Genomic DNA, 25825 nt, shown 5'->3' with positions numbered 1-25825 from the left:
ATTTTTTGCAAATAGACAAACACATTCCCTTCTTGATCTCCCTTTTATTCCAATAAGAACAAATAAAAAGGCGTTAAGTTCGGCCGGGCCGCATTTTTGATACCCACCACCTCGGGTATATAAGTAAACCACCTTCCGTCAAATTCCGGTGAAAAATGCATACCTTATGCCCCATAGCAACTATATCGAAATACGAAATATGTTCCGATTCGGACCAAAAACTAATTCGTACAAATCATTGTTCAATTGTGTATAACAAAATATTGATATTTTTTTGTAGCTATATCTAAAAATAAACCGATCTGAGCCATAGACGACACGGATGTCGAAAAGCCTAACATAAGTTACTGTGTCAAATTACAGTGAAATCGGATAATAAATGCGCCTTTTAAGGGGTCAAGTCTTTAAATCGAGATATCGGTCTTTATGGCAGCTATATCCAAGTCTGAACCGATCTGGGCCAAATTGAAGAGGGATATCGACTGGCCTAACACAACACACTGTCCCAAATTTCAGCAAAATCGGACAATAATTGCGCCTTCTATGGTCCCAAAACCTTAAATCGAGAGATCGGTCTATATGGCAGCTATATCCAAATCTGGACCGATTTGGGCCAAGTTGCAGAAAAACGTCGGAGAGCCTATTACAACTCACTGTCCCAAATTTCGGCGAACTCGGATAATATATGCGTCTTTTATGGCCCCAAAAAGTTCAATTGAGAGATCGGTCTATATGGCTGCTATATCCAAATTTGAACCGATCTGAGCCAAATTGAAGAGGAATATCAAAGGGCCCAACACAACTCACTGTCCCAAATTTCGGCGACATCGGACAATAAATGCTCCTTTTATGGGTCCAAAACCTTAAAACGAGAGATCGGTCTATATGGCAGCTATATCCGAATTTAGACCGATCTGTCCCATATTGAAAAAGTATGTTGAGGGGCTTAACGTTACTCACTGTCCCGAATTTCGGTACAATTGGACAAAAAATGAACCCTTTATGGGCCCAAGACCTTAAATCGAGAGATCGGTCTATATGGCAGCTATATCCAAATCTGAACCGATCTGAGCCAAATTGAAGAAGGATATCGACTGGCCTAACACAACGCACTGTCCCAAATTTCAGCAAAATCGGACAATAAATTAGACTTTTATGGGCGCAAGACCTTAAATCGAGAGATCGGTCTATATGGCAGCTATATCCAAATCTGAACCGATCTGGACCAAATTGAAGAAAGATGTCGAAGGGCCCAATGCAACTCACTGGCCCAAATTTCAGCAATATCAGATAACAAATGTGGCTTTTATGGGCCTAAGACTCTAAATCGGCGGATCGGTCTATATGGCAGCTATATCCAAATCTGAACCGATCTGGACCAAATTGAAGGAAGATGTCGAAGGGCCCAATGCAACTCACTGGCCCAAATTTCAGCATTATCAGATAACAAATGTGGCTTTTATGGGCCTAAGACTCTAAATCGGCGGATCGGTCTATATGGGGGCTATATCAAGATATAGTCCGATATATCCCATCTTCGAACATAAGCTGATTATGAACAAAAAAAGGATCTGTGTAAAGTTTCAGCTCAATATCTCTATTTTTAAAGACTGTAGCGTGATTTCAACAGACAGACCGACGGACAGACTTGGCTAGATCGTCTTAGATTTTTACGCTGATCAAGAATATATATACTTTAAAGGGTCGGAAATTAATATTTCGGTGTGTTGCAAACGGAATGACAAAATGAATATACCCTCATCCTTCGATGGTGGGTAAAAATATACGATATATTACGAATGGTGATAAACGATAACCCGTGCCGATACGAAGTTGGAAGTATGCCATTCTAAGGAATCCAATTGAGGATTTTAGGTCCTAGCATGGAATAGGCAAGCAAAGTACATATTTCTATGGGATTTATGGTTTGGTGTCGGCACGGGTTATCGTTTTCCGATCGTCATAATATTTCGTACTTTGCTTATTGGGATCAAAAGGAAAGTGAAAGGTAACCCTTTCAAAAAAAAAATACTTTTGTTTTTGGGACACTCTAATGTACATGCATGCTGCGAAATATGCCTATAACATAGAGCTACCATGAACACGCACATTATAACTGATTACAAGTACACTCTTTAACCAGTCGTTCTCACATGTAAAATAGCAGCATTAAAAATGACAATCTCCCAATGAGGCTGGGATAAAGATGCAGTGGGGGTTATTAAAATAGCTGAATTTAAAATGAGCCATATGACAAATGTTATCCAAGTTACTCAAGGAGTAAAATTGGCAGATCGGGTGGGGAGCTAAAACTGTGGATCCGTCAACAAAATCATTTCAATTTTTGCATCTGTACAAGTTGTTTCGTGATTACAATCGACTGACAGATAGAAACGTTTATGCAGCTAAATTTTGTGGAACTAAAATTTTAAAATTATGCATAACCAATTAAAATATACTTTACTCTAGTTGGCCGTTACAGAAAATTTACCCCTCTAGACGGACGTCAACCTTATGGGCATCTTCTTCAATCTCTCTCCACTTGGTCAGTACATCGGGGTTTTGGTCTTCCCCTTTTACGTATTCTATTATGGTCGCCTTCAAAAGACTTCCTTGCTGGAACTTATTCATCCATTCTGAAACATGACCTAGCCAATGCAAATGTTGAATTTTGATGCGTTTAACTACGATATCGTCTTCATACAGCTCATGGTTCATACCACGCCTACATTCTCTATTAACGCAGATTGGTCCTTATATTTTACGAAGGATTTTTCTCTCAAATACTCCAAGTACTATCTCATCTGCTTTAGCAAGTAACCATGCTTCGGACCCATACTACAGCACTGGTAGTATTAGTGTCTTGTACAGTGTAATTTCGTGCGTCGACAAGTGGCTTTGCTCCCCAACTGCTTTCTTAATCCAAAGCAGCTTCTGTTAGCCAGTATTGGAAAAGAAAATTTGCCCGTGAACGTTTCATTAATGAACAGGGGCAAACTTCTCACATATCCATGAGTGCTGTCCGATTCAAGTTTAAGCTCAATGATAAGGGGCTTTCGGAGACCACCGCAGCGCAGAGGTTTGAATGTTCGCCTATGACACTGAACGCCTGGGTTTGAATCCTGGCTAGAACATCGGAAAAAAAATGTAGGCAGTATGTATTCCCTACTAATGCTGGCGACATTTGCCAGGTACTATACCATGTAAAAACTTCTCTCCAAAGAGGTGTCGAACTGCGGCACAGCGTTCGGACTATAAAAAGGAGGCCCCTTGCCATTGAGCTTAAACTTGATCGGATTGCACTCATTGATATGTGAAATGTTTGCCCCTGTTCCTTAGTGGAATGTTCATGGACAAAATTTTGATAAGGGGCTTTCTTTTGTACCCGAGTCCGAATGGCGTGCCACAGTGCGATAACTTTTGTGAAGAAGATTTTACATGGCTGTCTTACCAATTGGGACAGTACTTCACAAATGTCGCCTCGAGGGGATAACCACCTCAAATTTTTTTTTTGCAAATACTCTCGATAGGATTCGAACCGAGGCCTTCAGCTTCTTAGACGGACACGCTTACCTCTGCGCTTCATTGAAATGCTAAATATCGATGAATAAATAAATATGAACAAGTAAAAGCGTGTTAAGTTCGGCCGGGCCGAATCGCCAAGATTTGTTTATATGGCAGCTAAATCAGGTTATGAACCGATTTGATCCATACTTACTACAGTTGTTGGAAGTGATAAAAAACACCACGTGCAAAATTTCAGCCAAATCGGATAAGAATTGCGCCCTCTAGAGGCCAAAGAAGTCAAGACCCAAAATAGGTTTACACCGATTTGTCCCATTGATAATCACAACCGACCTACACTAATAAGATATATTTGTGCCAAAATTCAAGCGTTTAGCTTTAATCCTTCGAAAGTTAGCGTGCTTTCGACAGACAGACGGACGGGCGGACATGGCTACATCGACTTAAAATGCTATGACTATCAAGAATATATATACTTAATCGGGTCTAAGACGCATATACAGAAAGAATTCGAGCTTGAACAAAAAAATCCATAAAACACTGCTACAAGAACTAGCACAGCTGTAATGGAGTCTTGTTATGGAAGGGGGGCAATTTATGAAAACTGTGTATGAGCTATTTCGTTAGAAAAAACACCAAACCCGAATTCGATCCCCCAACAGTCGGGGCTTCGTGCCATAATCTACCCAGGATTATTTCTGACTAAAGACAAAAGTACACAGATAAAAATAATTTTAGAAAACGACAATAATTTTAAAAACTAAAATTTTGAAAAACAAACAGCAACAACTTTGGTCGAAAATTTGTTAATTTTCCTGCAACAAAACATCGAAATAACCCTATAAAGTGTATATATTCTTGATCGTCGTATAAATTTAAGACGAATAAGCAGTCCGCCCGTCTGTCTGTTGAAATCACGCTACAGGCTTTAAAAATTAAGATAATCAGCTGAAACTTAGCACAGATTCTTTTTTTGTCCATAGCCAGGATAACTTCAAAGATGGGCTACAGGTTTTAAAAATTAAGATAATCAGCTGAAACTTAGCACAGATTCTTTTTTTGTCCATAGGCAGGTTAACTTCGAAGATGGGCTATATCGGAATTTACCTTGATAAAGCTCCTATATAATATGATCTGCCGATTTTAGGTCTTTGGCCCATAAAAGGGGCATTTATTATCCGATTTGGCTAAATTTATTTATCTTTATATTTATCCGTGCCCAATATCGTTCACATCGGTCTATGTTTGGATATAGCTGTCATATTGACCAATATTCTGTTCTAAACAACTTGAGCAGAGAATTGCATTTAATATACCACTCGACATCCGTGCCGAGTTTGGTCCAAATCGGACCATAATTCAAAATAGCTGCAATGGGCTTATAAATGAAACATGTTTCTCCGGATTATGGCGAAAAATGGTTAACACGTATATTCCCAAGGTGGTGGGTATCGAAAGTTCGACCCGGCCGAACTTAATGCCATTTAACTTTTTATTTTCTTGGTTCGGCTCGCACTGCTCGTCTTGTTCGTTTCACTGCTGCTCTCGGGTTTTTCTCTGTCACTCTCTCTCTACTTATCCGTACCCGTAAAAACAAATTTTAATGATTTTGGCGCCGCAGAGGATTGAACTCATGATCGCATGTTTGGTAGTCTTGCAAGCATCCACTAGCCTACCGACTTCCTTATGATGAGATAACTCAATAAATACTACTGCACAGTAATAAGTTTCTCAACACGGATAGGAACATGACAGTACAATGCCAATACCGCCTGGTATTATATTGTTCGCGTCATTGGCAATATTTTTAATACCATTTGGTATCAATTTAATACCAGACAAAGCAGGCATTTAAGAATTGACGGCATATTGAATTGAATTGACTTGTAATAAATGGATAAGGAATCAATTACTGAGTACAAAGAAGTAAGGTCGGTCACGTTGTAACATTACTTTTTATAATTATTAGCATAAATAATCGAAATAAAAGTAGAATAAAATTATTTTCAATGTTTTTTTTTTTTGCTTCATTAGGGGTGGAAATAACCAATAACGGTTTGGTAGTAAAACCAATAACGATCTGGTACTAAAACCAACAACAGATTGGTATTAAAACCAATACCAGTTTGGTAATAAGACTAGTACCAAACGGTACTTATTTTATGTTCATCCATACCATCCGGTATTGTTTTTGTACCATACGGCGTTGCTTTACTATCAATACCATATGGTACTGAAATTACCACGCTTGGTATCAACTTTTCTCTGGGTGAATTAATTAAATTAAAAAAAAAATAAGTAAAAATCTCTTAAAAAAAATATATATAAAACTTATTTTTAAACCCTCCACCATAGGATGGGGGGTATACTAATTTCGCCATTCCGTTTATAATACCTCGAAATATGAATCTAAGCACCCATAAAGTATGTATATTATTGATCGTAATGACATTTTAAGGCGATCTAGCCATGTCCGTCTGTCTTTCGAAAGCATTCTACTTTCGAAGGAGTAAAGCTAGACGCTTGAAAATTTCCACAAATGCTTTTTATTAGTGTTGATCAGTTGGGATTGTAAATGGGTCCATGTTTTTATATAGCTGCCATATAAACCGATATTGGGTCTTGACTTCTTTAGCTTCTAAAAGGCGCAATTTTTATCCGATTTAGCTGAAACTATGCATGAGTTGTTTTGTTATGATTTCCAGCAACTGTGCTAGGTATGGTTTAAATCGGTTCATAACCTGATATAGCTGCCATATAAACCAATATGGGGTCTTGACTTCTTGGGCCACTAGATGGCGCAATTCTCATTCGATTTGTTGAAATTTTGCATGAAGTGTTTTGTTATAACTTCCAACAATTGTGCTAAGTATGGTGGAAATCGGCTGCCATATATACCGATCTTGGATCTTGACTTCTTGAGCCGATAGAGGGCGCAATTCTCATCCGATTTGGCTGAAATTTTGCATGAAGTTGTTTGTTATGACGTCCAACATCTGTGCCAAATGTGGTTTATATCTGTCTATAGCCTGATATAGCTGCCATGTAAACCGATCTTGGTTCTTACCTTCTTAAACGACTGGAGGGCGCAGTTCTTATCCGATTTGGCTGAAATTTAACATGAAGTTGTTTGTTATAACTTCAAACAACTGTGCCAAATATAGATCAAATCGGTCTATAACCTGGCATAGCTCCCATATAAGCCGATCTTGGGTCTTGCCTTCTTAAACCACTAGAGGGCTCAATTCTTATCCGATTTGGCTGAAATTTAGCATGAAGTATTTTGTTATGACTTCCAATAACTGCGATAAATATGGTTCAAATCGATACATAACCTGATATAGATGCCATATAAACCCATCTGGGATCTTGACTTCTATAGCTTCTAGACGTCGCAATTCTTATCCGATTTGGCTGAAATTTTTTACAACGGCCTTCAACATGCGTGTCCAATATGGTCTTAATCGATCTATAGCCTGATACAACTTCCATATAAATCGATCTCCCGAATATGCTTCTTGAGCCCCTACAAGGCGCAATTCCTAACCGAATGGACTGAAATATTACCCAATGACTTTTACCATGGTCTTCAACATTCAATTTACTTTTGGTCCGAATCGGACTATAACTTGATATATCTCCAGTAGCATAACAATTCTTTTCCATTTTTCTTTGTTTGCCGCAAAGAACTCGACAAATGCGATCCATGGTGCGGGGTATATAAGATTCGGCCCGGCCGAAATTAGCACGCTCTTATTTGTATTATACTAAATTTTTTGGAATATGTTAAGAAAAATAAAATATTATTTTTGACCGACCGGGGAATTGGAACCTAGGTTTGCAACCCATGGATGACATGGGAGTTTGGTGCGCTACATGTTAGTACGCCTATTTTAACAACTACTTCAACTAAAGAATTTGCGGAAATCAACAAATTTTCTATAGTTTTGTTTGTTAAATCTCTACAAGCCTACTTCAACACCTTCGATTCAATGCTAAAATTCGCTGAGACTTTAAAGTTTCACATACAAATTATTTTTTTTTTTTGTTTGATTTTTTCTAAAAGTTATTTTCTTCTGTGTAATCTAATAATTTGTTGACTTTCTTTAAACTACTTGGAATGACCCATATGTGCATTGCCACTTAATGACTTAATGAATGTATGTGTGTATGTGTATGAATGCTTAAAATGTAAGCTAATAAGTAGTGGTATTTAACAATACGCTAATAACGTTTATTAAAACCAGATGAGATTTATAACCCACACCAACATCAAATTACACTGAATGAAATTATAATGGCATGTAAATGTATGGGTGTGTGAGAGTGTGCCTCGTTTTTTTTCTAGTTCTTCTATTTAATCACTTGTTGGCATAGAATGCCAATGACAAATCAGTTTTAATTCTGTCACAAGCAGGCACATATACACTCTCACTTAGAAGGTTTGTATGTGCATATAAGTATGTCATGCACATACTCAAATACTTGTACAAGGAGAACTTTGCAGTGAAATGCATTTGTGTAAATATGAAATTGTAATTCTATGATTGTAATTAACAAGGACAATGTGTAGCAAGTGCATTATATAGTTTATGCGTACAACAAAACCTCTACTTGAAGGCATTGTTCCTCTTTTTATTCTAAATGATTGTGGTGGAAGTTAATTTAATAAATCAAAAAAAATCAAATCAAAATTGGTAACTTAGATGGTCGATACTAAATGGAAAGTAAGGTATTTAGCATATGTCTTATCGGTGGGAAAAGCTTGTAATGCCAAATGACTAACGAATATGAATTTATTTGAGATTTGTATATTTCTATTCTAGACTTCGTAAGTTCCAAGACTGATGTGAAGCTATATGATCAATTGTCGGCGCCCCTATTTTCAAAACAGGATTTATGTTTTTTGACTTATGGCGTTCCAATGGAATATACAAGTATATCATATACGAACATCGATTATAACTCACTACTTTGTGAAATTGGCATCGTTGTGTGACAGGAGCTTGATGGCATGTATTGCGTGGACGAACAGATTGCATTTCTTGAACGTAATGTGGGTCAGATTTTCAACAGATGTATTCCAATGAAGACCCGAACTGTTTTTACGAATGGGAATCAGTAATTTGATAATGATATTAAAGTATTGATATATATATTAGAGATTGTACGCACTCTCGATGGAAGCGATTAAGAACACTTTAACTATTTAATGATTACAAGCATCATCGAGGAATCAGACCACTTCTTGTATAAAGACGAAAAAATTTGATTATTTTAGTCATAAATTTCAAGAGGCATTGAACACGAAAGATACTTGGAGACATATTAAGTCTATTGGAATAGAAAGTGATAATACATCAATTGGTAGTCATGTTGATTTGGATGAAATTAACAGGAGTTTCTTGAACATATCTTTTCCTGAGCCAAACGTACATTTCTATGACAGTGTATTTAATAACGTAGACCATAATAGTAACAACACATCGCCAGACTTACGTCTTGATGATCTTGAGCGTTTTGAACAAAGCGATATCATTAGCGCTGTAGAATTGATAAAGTCTAATGCCATTGGTTCTGATGGTATTGACCCGAGATTTTTTGTGATAATACTACCCTTTATTCTTCCGTATATGTGCCATCTTTTTAACAATATTATTTTAAGGAGTTGCTATCCACAGTCTTGGAAACGGGCAAGGATAGTGCCAATACCAAAGAATAACCAGAAATTTAGGCCAATAGCAATACTTCCATACATGTCTAAGATATTTGAGACTTTAGCCAACGGGAAAAAATCAGGATATATTGCGAATAAATCGTTGCTAACAGATTTTCAATCTGGTATCCAGTAAGTAGTTGAAGATGTAAGGAGTGGTATTAATTGATAAAGTTACATTTCTTGTAATTTTAGATGATTCGAAGTCGTTGATCCCATTATACTTTTCCTTAAACTGAGACATTTATTTAAATTTTCTGAAAGAACATGGATCTTATACTTTCCTATCTTTCGAATAGAAGCCAATCGATATGTGTTGATAGCCGACGTTCTAGTTATCTTCCAGTCTCAAGATATGTTCCACAGGGGTCTGTATAGGGTCCACTCCTTTTTTCCTTATATAACAATGACCCTCAATAGTGACTTGGATAGGATAAATACGTGGGCAAACGCCAACGAACTACTTTTAAATCCAGTAATGTCATAGTGCCTTGTGATTGGTAGAAATCGGGTAACAATGCCACCCAATCTTGATGTGGCAATTGCTGGAGCCCCAATTGAGATTGTTTCATCTACAAGAAACCTTGGGAGACGACACGCTGATAAGGCGTATGCATCATCCATCTGGCTAGAAGAACGCAGTTTAGAAACAAGGCCACCTCTCGACAGACGAAGATTCTTCGTAAAATATATGGACCAGTATGCTTTAATGGAGAATATAGGCGACGTATGAACCACGAGCTGTATGACGCCATAGTTACACGCATCAAAATACAACGGCTGCGTTGGCTAGGTCATGTTGTCAGAATGGATGAAAAAGCTCCGCTTATGTGTAAGTCTTGGCATTGGAGGATTCTTCTATTTTATGCACAACCTCGTGCAGGGCAGTCTCCACCGACCTTCCCATGACATAGGCATGTTGTTTGTGTTTAAGATGTTCGCTGGATGTCCTACTCTTTATCATTATGTCCACAATGCGTTCCATAGTTTTGCGTAATAAGGACGTAGGGCTTATAGGCCTGTAGGCCTTTGGTGTCACATAACTTGACTTGCCGAGCTTGGGTGTAAACACCACCCTTGCCTTCTGCCAGGCTTTCGGATTGTATGCAAGTCCTAGGCACGCTGTGAAAATTGTGACCAGATGAAGCGCCAGATAGTCGGCCTCCTTTTGTAGTAACGCCAGAAATATTCCAAATCCGGGTGACTTAAATGGTTTGAAGCTCCTCAAGGCTTCCTAGAGGCTGATTTCCTTTCTCGAAGAGAACAACTATCTTCGAAAGACTCCACTAGTGCAGTCGTAATCCTCTTGACATTGTCGTCAGTGTCTTGCCCAAGTCTTCTTCTGAGTGGTCTTCTTAATTTTGGCCAATTGGTTTTCAACTTATTACGGAAGCTTATCGGATTCGGCGCTGGTCGTGCAATTCTAAACGAAATGTAGCGATGGCCTGAGAAGGAATGCTCGATGGAGACCCTCCAATCCTTAATGTTATCGATTAGATTTTTTCGAACACATTGTCACATCTAAAACCTCCTCCCTTATCCTTTTAACAAAGGTAGCGATGTTACCAATATTAAGTGTTATTAGATCGTTAGTATTCAAGAACTCTGCTAGGGCGTGGCCTCGCTTATTAGTGTTTGTACTACCCCACGTAACGCAGAAGTTAGCATGTCCGCTTATGACGCTGAACGCATGGGTTCGAATCCTGGCGAGACCATCAGAAAAAATTTTCAGCGGTGGTTTTCACCTCCTAATGCTGGCAACATTTGTAAGGTACTATGCCATGTAAAACTTCTCTCCAAAGAGGTGTCGCACTGCGGCACGCCGTTTGGACTCGGCTATAAAAAGGAGGCCCCTTATCATTGAGCTTAAACTTGAATCGGACTGCACTCATTGATATGTGAGAAGTTTTCCCTTGTTCCTTACTGGAATGTTCATGGGCAAAATTTGCATTTTTTACAAGTGGTAAACAAGTGCTACAAAAACGTCATCAATATCGTGTAGCTGAACAACAGTTCTTTGTTAATGCTATACGTCTCTGAAATAAGCTTCGCAATAGTATTCAAATTTTGAGTAATGAACGACAGTACAAATCTTCGATTTACAATCATTTTGATTAATTATTTGTTTTGTCCTTTTCATAACTTTTTATTTATTTATTTTATCAGTAACTTTGTTTAAATTGTTAAATTTATTGTTAAGGGTTTTTTCTGCATTTTTTAAATTTTTTTAAATTTAAAAAAAATAAATAAATTTAAATTTTTTACCTTTTTTTTATTTATATATTGAATCAGTAACTTTGCTTGATTAATTGGCAAAATAATTTATAAGTTAACAGAGAGTCCTTGATGAAATGTTATCGTAAGTAGCATAATGTTCTTAAATAATAAATAACAATGATACTTTTGAATACATTTATGATACAACAAAATACCATTCTAAACAGCATTTGTTGAATTTTATTTTTCAAATGCCGGCAATCCTTGGCATAGCAAACTACAGCACCCATTCCAAATACTATTGTGGTGCTGGATAATTAATCCAATGTTCCCCATTTAAACGTCCATAGTCGCGCTCCTGTTGCTCTGCTCTACGCAGATCTTGTTTTCCATCCTCACCGACGCCAATACGTTCTATGTATTTCTCACCACGAAATCCATTGGTCTAAAAAATCAAAAACAAAAAGTTGCACAAAAATTAAGTTAGTCTTTTAAACCTCACAAATACCTCATAAAATAAGGCTCTGGCATTTTTGGCAGATTCTGGATCAAAAGTCCATTCAGTTCTTTCATGCAAGACTGGAGCTCCGGCTACATTATTTTGAAGCACATCGGAAAGTAGTCGATACACAAATGCCTCCGTCTGATGGCATTGCAAATAAGCAATTAGTAAAATAAACTGTAAATAAGAAAAAAAATATAAAGCTATATATAGCACAGATAAAAATAATTTTGAAAAACAACAACTTTGGTCGAAAAAACAATTACGAAAATTGTTAATTTTCCTGCAACAATTTATCTTGAATTTCAACGACCCAAAGTACAAATTTATTGTTGAAAGACACTCTTTGCAAGCCAACATATAACAACAACAACAACAATATATCCATAAGCAAGGCAAAATAACATCTAACCAGCCATGGCATGTGCTTTGCTTCCACTGGTGGCGTATTTTTTTTTTTTTTTTGTTCGGCTTGCGCTGCTTTGTCTCGTTCGTTTTACTGCTACTCTCGGGTTTTTCTCTCTACTTTACCTTAAATTACCCTTAAAAACAAATTTTAATAATTTTGGTGCCGCAGAGTATTGAACTCATTATCTCATGTTTGGTAGTCTTGCACGCATCATCTAGCCTACCGACATCATCTACTTTATGATGAAATAAATCAATAAGTACCGAATTTTCTAAAATAAGTTTTCCAAAAAAAAATTAAAATACTTTTTTTTTGCCTGACCGGGGGATTCTGCCCTCCGTTTCAAGTCTTGAATGGCATGGGAGTTTTGTGCTCTACATGGTAGTACGCCTATTTTTACAGCTACCTCACCTAAGGAATTTTTAGATTGTTCAAGCATAAAAGACATTGACGAAAATATCAACAGGATTGCGACTGCACTGGTGGGTTCCTTCGAAGATAGTTGTCCTCTTCGGGAAAGAAAATCAGGCCAAGAAAAACCCTGAATGACCGGGGAGATTCGCAATATTGGGAAAGAGGTCCGCAGACTTTTTAACAGAGCACATCGTAAAAAAGCGGACGTTTATTGGGATGTGTATTACACATGGCTCAAGGAATACAATAAGATTACCAGAGCGGCAAAACGTTAGCCTGGAAGCTTTTCTGCGAACAGGTCGATAGCGTTAATGACGCCGCCAAGATAAAAAAGTTTCTCTCAAAAACCCATGTCCAAACCGAAACTTTAGTAGACGACATGGGAGTGAGAGCAGAGACAATGAGAACCCATTTTCCCCAGGATACAAAGGGACTCACGGAGACACCGGAAGCTTGGAATAATGACGTTGATCGAAGGTTTATAATTACGGAATTCATGGTGAAGGTATCCTTGAGGAGCTTCAAACCCTTTTCAGTCACCCGGACCTGATGGAATATTTCCGGCGTTACTACAGAAAGAGGAAGACTATCTGGTGCCTCATCTGGCCAAAATTTTCACAGCGTGCCTAGGACTTGCATATACTCCGAAAGCCTGGCAGGAAGCAAGGGTGGTGTTATACCCAAGCCCGGTAAGGCAAGTTATGCAGAAGGTCCGAAAGGGTCTTCCATATGACGTATGACCCAGAGGTCTCAATGTCAACCCAGAGAAGACTGAAATATGCCTGTTCACGAGGAAGACGTAGGTGGGCCAATTTAACGCACCACGTTTCCTCAATAGGACGACTTCGATATCTGACAAGGTCAAATACTTAGGTGTGATCTTGGACAGGAAAATTGGAAGTGTCACAACTTCGATATCTGACAAGGTCAAATACTTAGGTGTGATCTTGGACAGGAAACTGAATTGGAAGTGTCATATTCAGGAGCGTACTGCGAAGGCTCACAGATAATGGGCACTATGTGTACGGGCCGTAGGCTCGAAATGGGGCCTGAATCCGAGGATAGTCCACTGGCTCTACAGGAGTGTGATAAGACCAATACTTACTTACGCCTCAGTAGTTTGGTGGACTGTTATGGAGAAAAAGTGCAACATAAGGACCATACAACAGGTTCAGAGAACATGTTGTCTTGGCATAGGCGGAGCGGTGAGGACCACGCCCACTAGGGCACTGGAGACTATTCTAGATATCTGACCCGTTGACATACAGATTAAGTGTGAGGCAGCCGCTGTGGCTATGAGACTTAAGGCGATGGGAGAATGGATTGAGAATGGGAGCAGCTCATACCATCTCGGTATAATCGAGGCGATGATAGAAAACCTGGAAGGAAGGGAAGAGGTATCCGATTGGATACCTGAGATGAACCTTGAAGTCGAGTGCGAGGCACTGCTGCCAGAGGCACAGTCTTGGATTGACGGAACCCTAGCATTGCCATCTGGAAGATCATGTAACACGGATGGATCAATGCCAGAGGACAGAGTGGTCCCAGGGGTTTATATTGAGAACCCAGGGACAGAGATCTCTTTTAGACTGCCTGACCATAATACGGTCCTGCAGCGGAGATCCGGGCGATCACGGAATGCATGAAGTGGTGTGGTGCTAACGCGAGGACGTCGATTGTGAACATCTTTACCGACAGTAAAATTGCTATAAGGGCAATAACATCCAGGACGGTAAGGCCACTAACATTCTTGCAGTGTAAGAAGGAGATTAAAGCCTTCTCTGAGGATGGCAAAATCCGCATCGTTTGGGTGTTGGGCCATAACGGAATGAGGGGAAATAAAAGGGCAGACGATTTGGCGGTGAAGACCAAGGGACTGCCGTCAATAAACTTGGATAACCCGAAGCCTTTCGAGTCGACGCAGTCCAAGTTAAGGGAGTGGGCGACGAATGCGCATGCAATATTGTGGAACAGTGAAACGGTCGATAGGACGGCAAAAATCCTATAGGGGGATCCAGATCGTGAGAAGACGAGGCTATTACTGAAAGGAAGTAAGAAGGAGGTCAGTATGGCTATTGGTATCATAACGGGACACATAGGACTACGAGCTCACTTATGTAAAATCGGTGCGGCAAGTGATAGCATGTGTAGGGCATGCGTGGAAGATGATGAGACGTTGAGGCATTTCCTTTGTTATTGCCCGGCTTTCGCTTCTTAAAGATACTGGCACTTTGGTGGAGACACAATACCAGACATGAACCAACTCGGGGGAGTGGTATTGAAAGCGATTAAGGATTTTGTAAGTAGCACGGAATTTCTTTTTAGAGGTTATCTTATATTGGGTTGCCCAAAAAGTAATTGCGGATTCTTTAAAAGAAAGTCAATGCATTTTTATTAAAACTTAGAATGAACTTTAATCAAATATACTTTTTTTACACTTTTTTTCTAAAGCAAGCTAAAAGTAACAGCTGATAACTGACAGAAGAAAGAATGCAATTACAGAGTCACAAGCTGTGAAAAAATTTGTATACTATATGAAAAATCCGCAATTACTTTTTGGGCAACCCAATAGTTTTTAGAGCGCACAACATGTCGATTACTGGCATAGGTATATGTCCATAGTGGCATGGGGCCAATTAATATCTGCACCCTCTTTTCAACCTAACCTAACCTAACCCAACTTAGTACGATTGATGTAGTTCCCAAAATAAACACTCAGAAAACGCTTTATGAATTCCTGGGAACATTAAAAACAAACCGAATAAAAGTATTTACACCCGACACAACTTCAAGACCACATTTAGTAGAAAGTTAACGTAAAGCATGAGCTAATCGTCTTCTAATCCCAAGTGCCAAATATATATTGATAGAAAATATTTTACGCAATATGAATACAATCAACATGAGCTCCAAAATTTAGGTTCCTATCTAGTAAAACTCCAAGGCACTTAAGCTCATTGAAAAAATTAAACTGTAATATCTCCCAACATAAGGTTAAAATCAAAAGCACGAATTCCAAAACAATGCTTTAGACTCAAGGGATTGACCTATAACACATTGGTACTAGTCCATTGTTCCAAACAACGGTTCATTCCGACCTGCAAATCATAAGGAAAATCACGTTGACCACTGAAGAGGAGCATTACATCATTCGCATACAAGAAAATAGAATAAACAGATAAATCTAATCTGTCCAGTAGATCATTCACGTAAAAAAGAAGGTTAAAGGCGGAATAGATGATACATTGCCATTCATTTCCACAAACTAAGACCTACCTTATACCTAGGAGAGGAGAAGTATGCATGCAGGTTGGGAAAAATTGAACTTAACAAACATTTGGAATTGAACGTTTTGGTCAAATCAAGAAATACCAACACACTATCTCTGTCAATAATACTATTTGCACTAACAGAATCAATTAGCTCAAGAAGTAAAGTCGTAGTGTTACGATATATACAAAATCCATGATGATTGTAAATTGATTCTTCATAATGTGCTCATAAACCTTGGATTAAATGGGTAGCATTGATATGGGCCTTAGATCACCTAGACCATTGAAAGAAACTGCTTTAGGAATAGGAACTACTCGAGCAGTTAGAAAAACAAAAGATTTTAAAATGACATTTACTAAATCCAAAATTAGCTCAGGAAAAATAATGTTCAGAACTAGCACAGATAGCCCATCTACTCCAACTGACTTTGATTTGAGTTTAGAAACGGCATTGGCAATGTCATCAATGCTGATACAAATGAAAGAAAATCCACTTTCATTAAAGGAAAATGAATCAAGGCCAACAATATCGTTTGTATCAGAAAAATCGCCATGAACAAGAAAAAAGGTACTGACGTCAACAATATCCCCATTAAATACCATTTTATCACCACAATGGATAGAGATGCACGGAGAAGAACGAACTTTCCACAAACTATCCGCGCAGCCCCTTGAACCGTCCCTCTTTACGTATTAGAGACTTTGTCTTGTTTCGATATTTACAAAATGTTCTCCATTTTTCGGGAGATCTATTGGTACTCCGAGTAAGCCAGGTCTCTTAAAGATTTGATAAAAATAACATTTCTAGAGTTCATCCACTCATGAGCAACGGACAAACCTCTTTCCCTGACACCGGAAACAAATGAAAAGAAATCTTCAAACTTCAGAGATGAGAAAAGAAAACACTTGCTATCGACATCCGTTGAGTTAAAAATAGGTAAGAACTCAAAATCCATTCAGTAACTCAGCACACCGACAAATCAATGTTCTTGTAATCGTGACAATCCACAAATGACTCCTTTCTGCTCATGTGAAAGTCAAAAACCCCAAATGTTAACGACGGGGAGAGATTGCAGAGCGCTGAACCTGGCCGGATGTTAACCTGTTCAAATTACAACTCAAAAGCAACTCAAATGATATGGGCATAGAGTTCTGCAAAACAGACAACACAATCTACGACAGGCTGAACAGACTAAAAAATAAGCTGAAGCTTTGAGTATTTTACAATTAAAATCTCCGACAACAAAAATACTCAAAAAATTAAGAAAAATATCATGGGGAATTTCTTCAAATGCGCAAATATCGCCCGGATGTAGAATTGTATTGTATTGAAGTAGTTCTTTGGGGATTGCTAATGAGGCAGATTGGTTCAGATTAAGATGTAACTCCCATGATTTCCAACATCCATGTTATATTGCTCAAATCAATCTATAACTTGATATAGCTTCTATATATTGGGTTGCAAAAAGTAATTGCGGATTTTTCATATAGTCGGCGTTGACAAATTTTTTCACAGCTTGTGACTCTGTAATTGCATTCTTTCTTCAGTCAGTTATCAGCTGTTACTTTTAGCTTGCTTTAGAAAAAAAGTGTAAAAAAATTATATTTGATTAAAATTCATTCTAAGTTTTATTAAAAATGCATTTACTTTCTTTTAAAAAATCCGCAATTACTTTTTGGGCAACCCAATATAAACCCATCTCCCTATTAGTCTTCTAGATGGTCCAATTATGGCCTGATTTGTTGAAATTTGCTACGTAATGTAAATGTACGCCCTTCAACTAAGTTCATTTGAGTAAGTTTTTAGTAGAATCCATGGTGATGAGTTTACAAGATTCGGCTTGGCCGAACATATCGCATTTTAACTTGTTTATTTTGTATGAACTCCACCATAAGGTGAAGGTATCCAAACTTCGTCCGTATGAGGTCCCGCGCTATAGCGGAAATATTTTTTTTTTTGCAAATAGGGAAACGAATATCCTCCCTTATTTTACTTTTGATACCAATAAGCAAGTTACCAAATATAATGACATTCAGTTAACGATAATCCGTGTCGACACAATGTCCAAAGTTGGATATAGCACTCCAGGGATTAGATGGAAAATTTAAGGCCCTTGAATGAAATTAGTAAAGAAAGTACAATTTTAGTTGGTCTTTATGGCTAAAATACGAGATCTACCCTGCGCCACTTCTTTTCGTTTGATGCAGTGACCGTTGCGACTCTAAAGGCCATGTCCGTCTGTCCGCGTATCATCTCTGAAATGAATGACTATCTGTTGTTTTCGTTTTTGTAGTAATCAATATTTCTTACCCAATCACCACGAAATACAGAAAACAAGTACAAATGTGTTAAGTTCGGCCCTGCCGAACTTTGGATACCCACCACCATTGATATATTAATTATTCTATTTTATTATGGGTCTGGTCTGGTCTGGATCATATTTCAGGTCCCGAGAGCTCTTACACAAGTCATAGTTTAAGCAAAATCGGGCAATATATCCGCTTTTTATGGATTTAAGACCTTAAATTGAAAGATCGGTCTATATGGTAACTAGGGTTGCCCAAAAAGTAATTGCGGATTTTTTAAAAGAAAGTAAATGCATTTTTAATAAAACTTAGAATGAATTTTAATCAAATATACTTTTTTTCTAAAGCAAGCTAAAAGTAACAGCTGATAACTGACAGAAGAAAGAATGCAATTACAGAGTCACAAGCTGTGAAAAAATTTGTCAACGCCGACTATATGAAAAATGCGCAATTACTTTTTGGGCAACCCAATATATCTAAATATAATTTGATCTAGATCATAATCTAGTCAGATGAAGGGAGGCTTAAAATAACTCACTATTCATCCATAATCTAAATAACTTACCGATCCATAATCGACAGATCGGCCATATTTGGGTCGAATGTTGGAAGGCTTAAAACAACTCACTGTTGGAAATTTCAACGAAATCGGGTATAAATGCAGCTTTTATGGATTTCAGACCCTAAATTGGCAGATCGGTCTAAATGGCAGCTATATTAAAGAATATTCCGATTTGACTCATTCAAGAACTTAACCTACGTGCAGAAAAGAGACGTATATGTGCCAAATCAATTTTTGAAAGCTACAGCGTGATTACAGCAGTACACCGCCTAAGAATTTTAGGACGATTCGAAATATTTATACTTGTAGAGTCGCAAAGAGATACTTCGATGTGTTGAAAATGAAATGGCTAAATGAATACACCCCTTTCCTATGGTGGTGAATACAAAAAAGACAGACGTACAATCAGCACAGAAAAGATACGGTGACAGACGGACATGGCTAAGCCGAACCGGGAAGAAATTCAGATTCGAAACATTCACTGCATCACACTCACAGTAGTGACACAGAATAGGGTTCATGTTTTTACCATAAATGTCATCTAAAATTTGTTTATGAATTTCGATTAATGACCTAAAATTCTTCACAGCCGCAACAACCATATTTACAGCGCCATCTGTGAGGAAGCGGCGAGCATGCTGATAGTCGTGAACTTGTTCTCAGCATGCGGTTGTTTTTTTTTATTTCTACTATCTCAAATTGGCGCGTTATTTCCAAATCCAGCAGCAGTTTCTTTAGAACGACCCTTGAACTTTGACCAGATTTTTGTTTTTTTTTTGCTCAAAAAAATAATTTATAGTAGATTTTTGATATGAATTCGAAATCCAAATAAGTTTTGCATATATATATGTGGTGAGTATATATTTGAAAAATATAAAAAATATATAGCGGACTTTGTCAAAATTTCGTATCAGCAATTAAGTCATCAGTACAAGCCATGGTTTCCTCATATTATATGTCAGAAGTACTTGGTATGCTACAATGATTTGGCGGTTTGATTTGCAAATACATTTTTGCCAAGTATTTTTATATGGTAAAATAGTGACCTAGGTGACGTATGATGTATGGTATATCTATCGGCATAATTATCGAAAAATAATCATACACACCCATGTCCAATAAACTCAATATGGAAATTAATTGTAATGGCTGGTGCTGCATCAGAGGCTTTCGCCTAAATTTATGCTCAATGAAAACGGACCTGCTTTTTATTGCGGAGTCGGAAAGGCTTACCGCAGAGCAGAAAGCTTTTGCATGCAAAGTTCACCAGAATCTTATACATATACCCTCCACCATGGATCGCATGTGAAAAGTTCTTCGAATGATTTCTTCAAATATATAGGTGCTATATGAAATTATAGACCGATAAGGGCCGTACTTGTCATGGAAGTCATCCAAAAGTACCACGTTTATGATTTCAGCCAAATCTGATAAAATTTGCACCCTTCGGAGGCTCAAGAATTCAATCGGGAGCTCGGTTTATAGGACAGCTATATCAGGTTATGAACCGATTTGCACCATACTCGACAAAGTTGTTGGACATCATAGCACAACGCTACATGCAATCCAAATCTGATAAGAATAGGCTCAAAAAATCTAATCGGAAGATCGGTTTATATGTCGTCTATGTCAAAGCGTGGGGAGGCCACGGTGGCGCAGAGGTTAACACGTCCACCTATGACGCCAAACGCCTGGGTTCAAATCCCAGCATGAACATCAGAAAAATTCTCAGCGGTGGTTATCGCTTTACAAATGCTGGCTATATTTGTGATATGTCCTGCCATGTTAAAACTTCTCCACCAAATGGTGTCGCTATGCGACACGCCGTTCGAACTCGGCATAAAAAAGGAGGCCTCTTATCATTGAGCTTAAACTTTTATAGGACTGCACTCATTGATATGAAGAAAGTATCCCCTGTTCCTTAATGGAATGTTCATGGGAAATTTAGAAGTATGTCAAGGCATGAACTAATTTGACGCATTTACACTTCCAACCTATCCTAATAGAAATATACAAAAATTTCAAGCGCCTAGCTTAACTCTTCCGAAAAATAGCGTGCTTGCGACAGACAGACGAACGGGTATGACTAAGAATGTCAAGACGACCAAGAATATATAAACTTTGTTGGATCTCAGATCAGGATTTTGATGGATTATAAACGGAATGTCGGAATTAGTTAATCCCCACCCTATGGCGGATGATATAAAATGTACACGGCTGATAACTTAAGGTATTTATCTCACAGGTTAACCACTGTTGCGAATCTGTGGTACAGGGTTTTATAACTTTGTACGTTTGTTTGCAATGCTAAGAAGGAGGCGAGGTAGACCCATTAATAAGTATACCGATCGGTTTAAAATCACCTTCTGGTTCAATTTAGCTATAGCCGTCTGTCCACCTGTCTGTCTGTCCATCAATTCTTGTAATCAAGATACAGGTCGCATTTGCTGTCCGACTGTCACAAAATCTGGCACAAGTCACTTTTTTGGTCCAAGGATGAACGCTCTTGATTTTGAAAATCGGTCCAGATTTATCTTCCAATCCGTGGGGACAGCGTTTGTATCCTAGGCCTCCCTGATTATTGTGATCGTTTGAGCTATGGGGTATGCCCCATACTGCAACAGTCCAGCTGGTATATTATCAGGGCCGGCTGATTTGCTGTTTTTTAAAGAGAACAGAACGGTCTCCATATCTTCGTTGGTGAATAGGGCCGTATATATATTCCTGCGTGGGTTTCGGCGCACAGGTGTCCGCCTCCGTACATGCTGCAGTTATGTCGGCCCATGTATGGGTGTTATTTTGCAACTTCTACGTTAATATTGCCTTGTATTCGCGCACTGTTTCAGGGTCTTTTAGGTTTAAGAGGTTGAACTTTGTGATTTTTGTTTGAGTAATTTTCACGACGACTAGGCGTAGACATAGAATGGCCACTAAGAGCATGTGGACACTATCAATGTCGACTCTTCGTCTAGTTTTCACATCCAACAGCGAACCCAGAAAGAGTTTGCTGATAAGTATGTGGTCGATCTGAATATGGGTGTTTCCATGTGGTAATTCCCAAATATATTTGTGTATATTTTTATGGGGGAATTTTGTGACTCCAATAAAGACCAGGTTTCTTGAGCAGAAATCAACCAATCTGTCGCCATTGTCATTCCTTGTGTCGCCAAGTCCTTGCAATCCCATGATTGATTGTAGATTATTGTTGTTATTGCCTACCTTGGCATGACAACTCTCATGTCTCTTTTTGGTAGAGAGTGTGTCACTGTGTCCTCGTCATCGGGTTCAGTTGGTGCGTAGCATTTGTACAATGGTAGCATTGTACAATGGTTACTTTGCGGAATTTTGAATTTAATCTAATCTTATGATAGAAGAACTCGCTTTGCTTTCGGTGACAGTAGAAGAGTGGGCCCATTTATTCGATGCCTGAAAAAATTAAGTGGTAGCCACCTTGAAGATCCATAGTTCCAGATTTCGGCCATATTATTTCACTTAAACCGAGGATGTCTGGGTTGTAGTTTGACATCTCGTTCTGGACTTGGTAAAGTCTCGATGCCTCTGTGAGAGTTCTGATGTTCCATATTCCAATTATAAATTGTGTTCTGAATCCATGGGTTCTCATCGGGAGGTTGTCAGTTCCATTATTTCTTGTTGACGTTTCTGTAAATGTGATTGGGATTGGGCCACCGCCCGGTGCCTTGTGCTGGGGCTTCCAGCGACCCACTACGCCGGGCTTTCTTGATGGTGAATCTTCTGACGATCTGCGAGCACCACCGTTGGCAATTTACTTTGGCTCATCCGCTGCCGACCCTATTGCACGGACCCATCGTGATTGTATTCGCATCCGTGCAAGCGGGACACCCCATGCTTGAGCTAACTTGTTGGTTCGCCCCGCATTTTTTATTTCTGCGGTAACCGTCGCATCTGTTGAGCTTACCCCAATCCACCACCTTTGGAGGCGTCCGATGGGAGGAGTAGCATGGAACGCCGCATTTTCAGAGTTTGAAATTCAAAAAATTTCAAAAACTGAATTTTTGCTTTTTTGGTAAAAAAAAAAAGTTTTTTCTGTTGTCTATGTGTGATCTTGTATTTGTTGATTGGCGTTTACCACTGAGATGGCTACCAAATCAATGGTTGCCCAACTTTTTCATAAGTTGGCAGCCTTGGGTGATTTGATTTATTTATTAAAAAAATCTCCATGTGGTTTTAAATCAGAAAATTTAAATTTTTAATCGAAAAGTTAACCGGACTGCAGTTCATGGGGTTATATCTCTTCATCCGCGGAATTCTTCGACAAAATGCCCCAATCAGTCATCAGTTTTATGAGTTTAGGCAAAAATTGAAAACATTTTGATTATTTTACTGTTTTAGAAAATTGAATTTGCAATTTTTTAAAGTCTCTCTCTCTCCCCGTTTGCAAACGGCAAATTGTTTACTAATTTTTTCCGATTTTAACCCACTGTGCAATGCCCGTTTATGGTATTGCCACAATTGGTGACCCTGATGGAGGCCACTGTAGCGCAAAGGTTAGCATGTCCGCCTATGACGCTGAACGCCTGGGATCGAATCCTGGCGAGACCATCAGACCAAATCTTAAGTGGTGGTTTCCTCCTCCTTATGCAGGCAACATTTGTGAGGTACTATGCCATGTAAACTTCTCTCCAAAGAAGTGTCACACTGCGGCACGCCGTTCAGACTCGGCTATAAAAAGGAGGCCCCTTTTCATTGAGCTTTAACTTGAATCGGACTGTTCCCATGAACATTCGTTCATGGGCAAAAATTGCATTTTTGGTTGCTATTGCTGAACTTCTACATGAGCTGGCGCATGCTCGATCAAGATCTTAGAATATTGCCATTAATCAACCAAATTGTTTATCCCGAACGATCATTATCACTTTTTACGTTTATCAAATAATCATTTTGTTCAATTTCATGGGTTTTTTTCTCCACTTTTAAATATTTTGTTAATAACACCATTTTGCACATTTTGTCTGTTATACTGGTTTGTATTTTAAGTTGCCTAATAATTGTTTACAGTACGATCTTGTTACCAATATTATATCGCATTTTGTATATCGTGCTTTGTGCTTTATTGTTAAACATAAACAATGTTTGCCTTGGTTTGCATGAATGGTCAAATAAAACTCAAGACACCGACTTGGCTCGGTTGGTGTTACATTGACATTCACAGGGATTTCGTACACAAAATTTTTTGTTTATTTTGTAATATTATCTTATTTTCCACTTCTTTTTACATGTCATCTTGGTTTTTTTGTTTCCCTCCATAACTTACACTGATTTTAATTAAATTTTTCCCCATCTTTTATTTTTCGTTATTGTTAAATTATATTCACATGAAATTTGATATGTTCACTTTGATCTCTGCTTAATCACTGAATCACTACTATAAGAAAATATTAAAAATTTGTTAAGTAGCTTGCTTGGGTTTGGCCATAACTTGTTTACTATGAGGAAATAAAGAGAAGTTAACCTACCCACATTTTTAAATCAATCAACATTGAGCAATAATTTTGCAAAGAGAACCCAAGAGCTAATAATCTCTGAGAGAAAGAGAGAAAAATATGAAGATAATTATAACAAAAGCTAGTTCAACCAGCATGCAATCTCTATGGGAGTCACTGTGAGTGAAGTTACATTGAGTTACTAAAATTTATAAACTAAACAAGGAAGTTTTGTTTTTGTAAACTAGGTGTAAAGGTATGTTGAAAATGCTATGCTTGAGCGATTCCTAATAATCTCCATTAAAATATTGGTCAATGTATGCGTTAGCAATAAATCATTATTTAGTTTGAAATAACAATAATAATAGGCAAAACGTAACTCTTAAAAGACACTTTTGTTTACAAAGCATATAAATTGTTGTGTTTGTGTGTGTGTATGTGAGCGTGCTTTTTATATACTCATATATTATTAGCACTGTCCATAGCCATTAATCTTTGATCCATGCATGCAGCTTCAGCCTCATGACATGCTAAAAACACTTTTTCAAGATGAGTAGCCATAGATGTGCACATCATATTTTATGCAATCAAGAGACTGACTATGCAACACAAATATATCATGCAGGTAACCCTATAGAAACTCTGAGTCTCTTTGAATGTCAGCTGTAACATGTGAAAGAAGAGAAATTGAATTTTTATACCTTCCATATAGGCTCTAGAAGTCTAATCGGGAGATCGGTTTATATGGAAGCAACATGAGATTAAAGACCGATTCTGACCATACTTAGAATAGACGCTGGAGAACACATGGTAAATCACCGTGCAATATGTCAGTCAAATCGGATAAGAGTTGCGTCCTCCAGAAGCTTCAGAAATAAAATCAGCTGTCGATTTGTCCCATTTACAATTCCAACCGACCCACATTCATAAGAAGTGTTTGGCAAAATTTTTAAGCTGCGCGCTTCACTGGTTCGAAAGTTTGGAAGCTTTAGACAAACGGACACCGACGGATATGGCTAGATCTACCTAAAGTGTCATGGCAGTCACGAATATATATACTTTATAGGGTACTAGCCGAACCCGCTCCGCTGCGCCTTTTTTACCGCTCTAATATATTTTTAGGGTGGGGATACTTCGCCCTGAACGTAGTTATCGAATTCGTGCCATTGTAGCCCATGTCCGCCTATGACGCCGAACGCCTGCGTTCGAATCTTTGTGAGACAGACCCAGACACTTGGGCCTCCAAGTAAATAAAAGCTTCAAGCTTTACTTTCAAATACATTTTATGTGAGCCCCAAAGTGACATAATCGTGACATGGGATGGACCCCAAGATTTTTGTCCAGAAATTGAATATCAATTTCTCGAAAATCAATCAATTTCCACCCCAAATTGGATATGAAAATCGTTATTTTTTTCTCTCAAGCACCTTTCGTTTGAG

The 25825-nt window shown here is 38.3% G+C and overlaps 1 protein-coding gene across 1 annotated transcript; it reads right to left on the bottom strand.

Annotated features, from left to right (window-relative positions):
- Positions 1–11589: 11589 nt before the first annotated feature.
- LOC106091040 (uncharacterized) lies at positions 11590–22244 on the bottom strand. The gene is made up of 4 exons (XM_059369973.1): positions 22144–22244; positions 16060–16066; positions 11967–12137; positions 11590–11903 (listed from the first exon to the last, which is right to left on the bottom strand). The coding sequence occupies exons 1-4, from the start codon at positions 22242–22244 to the stop codon at positions 11757–11759; spliced, it is 426 nt and encodes a 141-aa protein (XP_059225956.1). The 3' UTR covers positions 11590–11756.
- Between the last annotated feature and the right edge of the window lie 3581 nt (positions 22245–25825).

The sequence above is a fragment of the Stomoxys calcitrans genome, chromosome 5 (genome assembly GCF_963082655.1).
Source record: "Stomoxys calcitrans chromosome 5, idStoCalc2.1, whole genome shotgun sequence".
NCBI classification, from domain to species: domain Eukaryota; kingdom Metazoa; phylum Arthropoda; class Insecta; order Diptera; family Muscidae; genus Stomoxys; species Stomoxys calcitrans.
Note: the sequence above shows the minus strand (reverse complement) of the source record. Positions and strands in the feature narration are given on the sequence as shown.

Excerpts from the sequence above, each read along its gene's own strand:
- LOC106091040 (XM_059369973.1), bottom strand. The coding sequence starts at position 22,244 with ATGCTACCATTGTACAAATGCTACGCACCAACTGAACCCGATGACGAG. Across the intron at positions 11,904-11,966 it reads CCAGAGCCTTATTTTATGAG|ACCAATGGATTTCGTGGTGA; the intron begins GTATTTGTGAGG and ends TTGATTTTTTAG.